The sequence below is a fragment of the Saccoglossus kowalevskii genome, unplaced genomic scaffold (genome assembly GCF_978046115.1).
Source record: "Saccoglossus kowalevskii unplaced genomic scaffold, keSacKowa6.1 SCAFFOLD_89, whole genome shotgun sequence".
NCBI lineage: Eukaryota > Metazoa > Hemichordata > Enteropneusta > Harrimaniidae > Saccoglossus > Saccoglossus kowalevskii.
The window spans coordinates 1-9655 of NW_028188634.1; the positions used below are offsets into that span (position 1 = coordinate 1).

The 9655-nt window shown below is 32.8% G+C and overlaps 1 protein-coding gene across 1 annotated transcript; it reads left to right on the forward strand.

The window, feature by feature from the left end:
• Positions 1 to 482: 482 nt before the first annotated feature.
• On the forward strand, positions 483 to 8641 carry LOC100369657 (asparagine synthetase [glutamine-hydrolyzing]-like; the record flags this gene model as incomplete). Its single annotated transcript, XM_085496296.1, has 6 exons — positions 483 to 639; positions 2646 to 2773; positions 3708 to 3834; positions 5735 to 5942; positions 7043 to 7280; positions 7864 to 8641. Coding segments are annotated over 6 exons (1062 nt in total), but the record flags the coding sequence as incomplete, so codon positions are not given.
• Positions 8642 to 9655: the final 1014 nt, after the last annotated feature.

Below are 9655 nucleotides of genomic sequence, written 5' to 3' on the forward strand. Positions count from 1 at the left end.
CCATTTCTGTGCCACTTGTATTTTCATACCATATCCATTCTGTGCCACATCTAGTTCTGTACTGCCCCACAGTTCCTCTATTTATCTATGATAGAAGGAATGTGACTACCATTTCTGTACTATGCCCATTTCTGTGCCACTTGTATTTTCATACCATATCCATTCTGTGCCACATCTAGTTCTGTACTGCCCCACAGTTCCTCTATGATAGAAGAAATGTGACTATACCATTTCTGTTGCACTAATATTTTTCTTCTACACCCAATTGTTTACCGTTTCTGTGCCACACCCATTTCTGTGCCACACCCATTTTCGTGCCACACCCATTCCTGTGTTATGCCCATTTCTGTGCTACGCCCATGTCTATAAATGTGACTATACCATTTCTGTTGAACTAATATTTTGCTTCTGAAAACAATTTGTGTAACACCTATTTTTTCTTCTACACCCAATTTTTTACCACACCCACTTCTGTGCCACAGTTATGCTTACATAATTTCATTCTTGCATTACAATTTATTAGTGTCCACTATTTCCTCATTGCAGGTGAAGATATTAAAGAAAACATTCGTTTGATGTTGACAGAAGCTGTTAGGAAGCGACTGATGGCACATCGTAGAATCGGATGTCTGTTATCAGGTAATCATAGTTTATATTAATGTAGGATGCTGTTGTGAGTATGGGGTCTATTGTTTGAACCATCACACCTGAAAATATTCCTTAAAAATCAACAAAAAAGCATTCCTCAATCCTTAAAACACTGGGAAACCAGCAAGTACAAAAAATTACCAAGTCAAGCGTGTAGAGTGGTTAAATATTACAGAAGGAGAAACTGCTTTTGCTATCTTATTGCCAGAGTACTGTAGAATACTTTATTTTCGCTTGGAATTTATTTTCGCTATTTTCGCTGAAGGGATGATTCCGTGAAAATAAAATCCAGTGAATATACCTTTTTTCCTATATTTAACATTAAGCTCATCAAAAATCAGTGAAAATAAATTCCATACAAAACGCCTAAAAAGCTTTTTCAGCAAAAATTAATTCCAGCGAAAATAAAGTATTCCACAGTATTACACAACGTGTACAATAAGATGTTGATTGTGAGCTTAATCCTATTTCATCCTAGTTTTAGTTTCTGTATATTAGTTTTGATTTATCTATATATTTATAATTATTTAAAATGTTTCTTTGATGTTTGATGCTTTCACCCACTATTCAACAGGACCATCTTACACTGTGTTCCTGAAACATCTCATCCCAAACAGATAAACCGTCCATATCCAAGCACATCCTATACCATTTCAGCCACCGAACATCCCATCTCCAGCCTCAAATATACCCATCTTTATCTAGCATTAGCACATGAACATCCTATCTCAAACCTCAAATATACCCATCTTTATCTAGCATTAGCACATGAACATCCCATCTCAAACCTCAAACATACCCATCTTTACCCTAGCATTAGCACATGAACATATCCCATCTCAAACCTCAAACATACCCATCTTTACCCTAGCATTAGCACATGAACATCCCATCTCCAAACCTCAAATAAACCCATCTTTACCCTAGCATTGGCACATGTACAACCCATCTCAAACCTCAAACATACCCATCTTTACCCTAGCATTAGCACATGTACATCCCATCTCAAACCTCAAACATACCCATCTTTACCCATTAGCACATGGACATATCCCATCTCAAACCTCAAACATACCCATCTTTACCCTAGCATTAGCACATGTACAACCCATCTCAAACCTCAAACATACCCATCTTTACCCTAGCATTAGCACATGTACATCCCATCTCAAACCTCAAACATACCCATCTTTACCTTAGCATTAGCACATGAACATCCCATCTCCAAACTCAAACATACCCATCTTTACCCTAGCATTAGCACATGTACAACCCATCTCAAACCTCAAACATACCCATCTTTACCCTAGCATTAGCACATGTACAACCTATCTCAAACCTCAAACATACCCATTTTTACCCTAGCATTAGCACATGTACATCCCATCTCAAACCTCAAACATGCCCATCTTTACCTTAGCATTAGCACATGTACAACCTATCTCAAACCTCAAACATACCCATCTTTACCCTAGCATTAGCACATGTACATCCCATCTCAAACCTCAAACATGCCCATCTTTACCTTAGCATTAGCACATGTACATCCCATCTTAAACATACCCATCTTTACCCTAGCATTAGCACATGAACATCCCATCTCCCATCTCAAACCTCAAACATACCCATCTTTACCCTAGCATTAGCACATGAATATATCCCATCTCGAAACATCAAACATACCCATTTTTACCCTAGCATTAGCACATGACCATATCTCATCTTCAAACCCAAACATACCCATCTTTACTCTAGCATTAGCACATGAACATCCCAACTCCAAACTCAAACATACCCATCTTTACCCTAGCATTAGCACACTAACAACCCATCTCTAAACTTAAACATACCCATCTTACCCTAGCATTAGCACATGAGCGTCCCATTTTAACCATATGTATCAACTCCTAACTCCTAATCTTTAACATCAACCCATTCCATTCCTAGCATTACCTACGAGGACATATACATGATTCCTATTATTTCTGTACTTGTAGGTGGTCTGGATTCCAGTCTGATTTGTTCATTACTGATAAAGACTGCAAAAGAACAAGGAATCACTTACCCAGTGCAGACATTTTCAATTGGTATGGAAGGAAGTCCTGATCTTAAAGCAGCAAGGAAGGTACACAATAAAAAAAAATGTTTAATTTAAAATTGTGATTTTAGAATTATTTAGACAATGAAGATATTAGATATACAAATGTAGTAGGTGGAACTGATTTAACAGTTCACAAATTTAACCTATGTTTTCACTTAACATTGTATTGAGAAATTATTATGAAATATTTGTAAATCTGCAAAAAATTATTGGTTGATGTTATTTGCTTAAACCTTTTCATCATACTATCTCACCCAAATTTGTCTGCGTTTTTTTTATATTCTTCAATATTTTCAGATTTAAACCCTAATTTTAGAGCCAACAAACAAAATTTGAGTTAATTTTCATGTTTTTTAGCTCTGCAGTCGACTTTGTATGAATCTGTCTTCCGCATCAACTTTTTCGACCTCTTCCTGAAAACTACAAGCCTGATTGCTTTGATACTTGATGTATATGTACCTTGGGTAGACCTTACTTAGTTTTGTTCATTTCATAATGATATCTTTAATTCTCTAATATTTTTGTTATTTTTGTTAAAGAGTGATATTTTTGAGTTCTTGTTAAAAAACCACAAGTCCAATTGCTTTGATATTATACATATAGGTACCTCAGATGGACCTGTCTCAGATTTGTTAATTTTGTGATGATATCTTCAATTCTCTAATTTTGATAAATATTTTGGGAAAAATTGATATTTTTGACTTAAAAACAGCAAATCTGATTGATTTGATATTAAACATAAAGATACTACAGATGTTCATTTTCTAATGATATCTCAGCAAAGAGGCTGCTTGTTTAAAATTTGACTATTTTTATCCCAATCTTTTGAAGAAAAGTGCAGACTATAAACTGGACTATTTTGTGAATTGGTGATGAAAAGGTTATGAAACCAGAAACTAGAGCCTGTGACACTAGTTGTATATGTACATTTCACAGAAACATTATTATTCTTATGAAGGTGGCAAATTACCTAGGTACTGAACACCATGAAGTAGTATTCACAGCAGAAGAGGGAATTGAAGTATTAGAAGATGTTATCTATTCTTTGGAAACCTATGATATTACTACAATTAGAGCTTCTGTGGGTAAGTCAGCTATCTGTGACAAAAATAATTATCTTCTAATGAAATCAAAGAAATTATGAAAACAAAAAATTATGAAAGTGAATTTCAGTCTTATAAAAACAAAAGAATTATAAAATATAGTTTTCACAAAAAAATTATAAATACATTTCAGAAATCACAGCAAGTCTCAGAAGTACTGGGCAGCCAATTTGCAAACTCATTGGCGAATTGGTTAACTGCTTTGGTTTTGCCTAAACAGTTGGCTTTCGAATCTTGTTGGTGTCGACTTGTGATCATGCCCACTCTTGGCGAGTCTATATTGTAGTAGGGGACATAGAATGTTTTCTAAATTCCCCATTTCAAAGGTGATGTGCTGTGTTAAGCCATCAAAACCAAAGCAGTTAGCCAATTCACTGGAGAGTTTGCAAATTGCTGACCCAATACTTCTGAGACTTGTTGTAAAACAAATGAAAGTGAAAATCATCAGTTAAAAACAGAAAAAATGTGAAAACACAAATTCAGAAATAAAAACATAGGAATCACAAACATAAAAACAAAAGAATTATGAAAATAAATATTATCTAATGCATGTACAATTAAAGGAATTATGAAATTGATGATCCATTATTAAAACAATAAATTTATTTAAAAGTAATGAAAACTAAATAATTACGGAAAAGCAAGCAGTGGAATTATCAAAAACTAAATTTTCAAAACAAAAGAATCATTGAAAACAAGATCCAACAATAAAAAAATATGAATTATAAAAACAAAACTCACAGGAATAAAAACAAAAGAATTATGGGAACAAAGATCCAACAATAAAACAAATGAATTATGAAAACAAAACTTACAGGAATAGAAACAAAAGAATTATGGAAACAAAGATCCAACAATAAAAACAAATGAATTATGAAAACAAAACTTACAGGAATAGAAACAAAAGAATTATGGAAACAAAGATCCAACAATAAAAACAAATGAATTATGAAAACAAAACTTACAAGAATAGAAACAAAAGAATTATGGAAACAAAGATCCAACAATAAAAACAAATGAATTATGAAAACAAAACTTACAGGAATAGAAACAAAAGAATTATGGAAACAAAGATCCAACAATAAAAACAAATGAATTATGAAAACAAAACTTACAGGAATAGAAACAAAAGAATTATGGAAACAAAGATCCAACAATAAAAACAAATGAATTATGAAAACAAAACTTACAGGAATAGAAACAAAAGAATTATGGAAACAAAGATCCAACAATAAAAACAAATGAATTATGAAAACAAAACTTACAGGAATAGAAACAAAAGAATTATGGAAACAAAGATCTAACAATAAAAACAAATGAATTATGAAAACAAACTCACAAGAAGGAAACAAAAGAAATATGAAAACAAAAATTCAGCAATAAAAACAAAAAAATTAAAGATTATAGCCATCTGAAACATAACAGTATTCTTTTCAATTTAAGGTACAAAAGTAAAACTATTATCATTTTACATTTATTGTCATGTTACCTACAAAGATGAAGGAAGAGAATATCAATCAATAAAATAAAATACTGTTTAGGACATTTTACTATTGTTATCTATGGCAAGAATATATCTCAATGTCCCAAAATATAATATTGTTCGGTAACATAGGATCAATAAAAGATATGTAGTGTTTTACTTATTTACCCTCTGAAATAAAGTTTTTAAATTACCTTATGTAGGTAGTTTTAATTTTAAAAATGACATTATGTAAAATATGTACTCTACTCTCCAATTCTAATGCTACCTCTGGAAATAAACTGACTGAGAAGGGCTTTAGAATTGGTGGAATTCTGCCAAAACCATCTTCACCGAAAATAGATCTGACAATTGCATCCTCGTACAAATTTATTGACTCTGTTTTCCGTCTTTATACAGGAATGTATTTAGTATCAAAGTACATCAATAAAATGACTGACAGTGTTGTCATCTTTTCTGGCGAAGGAGCTGACGAAGTATGTCAGGGTTATATCTATTTTCATAAAGCACCATCAGCTGAGGAAGCTTCTGTAGATAGCCATCGACTTCTGAAAGATCTCTACATGTTTGATGTACTACGAGCTGATAGGACAACTGCAGCGCACGGGTATGTTGTTAAATCAAGTCGGCATCTTTGTAAAACCAGTATTTAGAAACTTGTAATGATTAAAGCAGGGGAGTAGTCACCTGCGCATGCGTCAGATAGCCATAGCGTGTCATTGTTCACAAACAAGCGTCTACCCATGAGCCTTTGCGTTTTTACCGTCTGTTGTTATCGTCCCTTGGGACTCAATTCTCGCACGTGCGCATGTGATGACCCTCCTGCTTTAAAGAACAAGCTAAAACTCTTCCATTAAAGACTTTCCGTTTTTGACATTGTGAAATTCTTTCGTTTTGGGGGAGAAAAAATTCTGAAAAAAATGATTTTGACAAGATAAATCAAAAATTTATATTAAAAATAATTCATGTATTCGAAATGTATTTACTTAGTAAATAATTTTCATAATTACCAGTTACACAAGAATATTACAGAAAAAAAGATAATTTGCTATATTCTCTATATTTACGGTATGCCTTTTATTTGTATTGAATTATGACTGAAATAAGCTGAATGAAATTACAAACTATGTATGTAGTGTGTTCAACAACTCATTTGTGAACTAACTTTATATGATAAATATGATTTTACTTGGTAAAAGTACTGTATTTTTTGCATAAAAATGAAAGAATTTCAAAATATTGAAAACGGAAAGTCTTTATCGTAGTGTTCTAACTTGTTGAAAACATAAGTGTTATGTGATAACAACATACCCTGGATCGAAAGAATAATATTATTTTTAACTTGCCTGTAATGATAATGAAGGTTGCACGGTATAGTGTTTTTTATTGTGACCAAGTAATTTGTGTCCAAACTTTTTCCCCAAAATCTTGACCATATTTAATTTTTACAAGTCCTACATGTACGTATGTGGGAATAATTAACATCCCCATTGTATTTGGTTTTGAAATACACTACATTATTTCCAGGTGTCAGATTAGATCACTCAATGTTGCTAGATGATCTGCAGGTCTGACCTTCATTTGTTTCTAATTTATCATGCTTACAGGAAAATGTTTTTCTATTATATTTCACCGTCAAATTAACCGAAATAAAACATTCTTTCACAGGTAAGATATACAATAATTTCTTTTCTGTTCTATTTTTAGTCTGGAGTTGCGTGTTCCTTTCCTGGACCACCATTTCACTTCATATTTCCTTTCCCTACCATCTGAATTAAAACAACCAACGAAGGGTATTGAGAAATATATACTGCGATCAGCTTTTGATGGCCTTGGTTTGCTTCCAGATGATATTTTATGGAGACCAAAAGAGGCTTTTAGTGATGGCGTTTCATCAGAGAAACGTTCTTGGTTTGAAGTTCTACAAGATTATATTGAAACTCAGGTAAGGATATAATTTATGTATCATGTGAAAATTTTCGATATCAGACCCGCAGTGTATGCAATTTGGGATTGTGACATCAGAGTTTAGCCTTCTTTCAAGATGGGAACATTTTTTTGAGACGACTGAAATATGGGATACCTGGAATATGATAAATCTGAATGTTTTTTGCTATATACCGATGGTTACAGACGTTCATCAATTTTTGTTTTTGGATTTAAAGTTGCATATCTTGTCAACGCATAGCATTTGTTTTCCTAGTTTATGCCTTCCACTACTGCTTGCTTGTAAGATGCATGAAGGTGACAGAATTACTTCACAATTTAGTAAATTGTAAATTGCTTTAATTCTGTGAGAGATGAATCACAAAGTTCTAGGAAGAGTGAAAAGATCACTTATGATTTTTTGTCCCATGAAAGTTAAAAAACACTGAAAATTAAACCATTTACAGCTTTTTGTGTTGTTTTTGTATTTTTATCATATGGCCTATCATATGGCCTATTGGTATCACATGACCTGCAGCCAATTTTCAAACTTTGAATGATGACCAATTAAATTTATTGGTTAATTTGATTCTCTCATCCAGGTTAATGAAGAGGTATTAGAAGATGCCGCTAAGAAATACCCATTCAATCCACCCAAGACGAAAGAAGGATATTTTTATAGATCCGTGTATGAAAAACATTTTCACGGCCAGGCTGAAAATCATATCAAATATATCTGGATGCCAAGTTGGAGTGAAACCAGTGACCCCTCGGCAAGGACACTCAAACATTATAAGAGCTCTTAAGATTAGGAAATAGAGGTTGGAATCTTGTGGTGTGGCTGTTAATATTTTAATCAGTGAAGATGCCATTCTGTCTTCCATGTTCTCCCCAGCTGTATAACCATCAAATGATACATTAAATTTCTATCAAACTTATACCGCAGCTGTCATGAATTGGAAATTGTTTTTTGACCAATGTTGGTGTGTAAGACGTTTCGAATAAAGTAGTGAATTTATGTCATTTCTGAGTTGTTGGTTCTTTGATCTCATGTATTATGCCATAACCATTTTATATGACCACGACAATTCTAGAATGCCTATTGGTCAATTCACGACAGCTGTGGTGTAAAGATCTTCACTACTATGAAAACACTAACAATGGTGATTTTTTTTTAAATGTATTTTAATTTAATTGATCTATATTTTTAGTTCTAGATCTTCTTAAACTGTGCCTTTGTGTTTATGTCTTCCAAATTATTACTTGCAAATATTATCTCATATTTTTGTCCAACTTTTGAATTGATTTCTTGATGTGATGATGGTGTTTAGTAACAAACTTCGATGATATTTAGTAGTGAATAAAGGATGAATACTCTGATTAACGTGTCAATAATTAATCATATGTCAACTTTTGTCAACTTTCACAAAACATACCTGCATTCAAACCAGTTCCCTCTTTTCATCACAAATTCACAAAATAGTCCGGTTTATATAGTCTGCATTTTCCTTCAGAAGATTGAGAAAAAAATAGCCACATTTTTTAAGTAAAAAGTAAAAACTTACTCAAAATTTGTCTGTTGTCTCCAAAATTTGGGTTCATTTCCTGAAATATTGAAGAATATAAGAAAAAAGTGCAGAAAATTTGGGCGAGAAAGTCTGGTGGTGAAAAGATCCATGTGAAATTATGTTATGTCTATTTTGTTCGAAAGGAAACAAGGAAAGACAAACAACTAACCAAATTGGCAGCCAATATCTGTCAATGTTTGCAAGCATTGACCTATGTGATTATTGTGAATATTTCAGATTCCTTGAAAAGCGTATAAATTGTTTGTCACAAAGTAACGAGAAATCTTACTGTAAGTCATCATGTGATTGGTTGATCCCTGTATTCACCAATAGTGATAACACTGCCATGGTGTATCTATCATATCCACATGTTGTGTGTTTCTTTCTAAAACTAGTCTAATATAGATGATTACTTGTAAGATAATTGAAAACATCGTTTTCGTCTATTTTTCTAACGATGACTTGTTGCGCACATTGTTTCTGCATCATGAAAAGCATCTTGTTAAAAACTGTTCTCATTAATGGATGCTGTACAACAAAAAATATGATCAGAGATAAACCTACTACCATTACTATCCATGTACCGGTAAGTGGCCACTATATTTCAGATTTGTCCATAGAATGATTTCATTTTGCTGTAATAGGCATCTACCATTTTGCAAGGTTTCACTGTGATCAGGTCATTGACCTCAGTGTGGGTGGGTGTGCCAACAATTATATTCATTTTCAAATTTAACCAATAGATTTTTGTTATTTCAAAACAAATTTGTATAAATGTAGCCAGTTTATCATTGTATAATATGATTTGTGGTTTGACTTTTCTCTG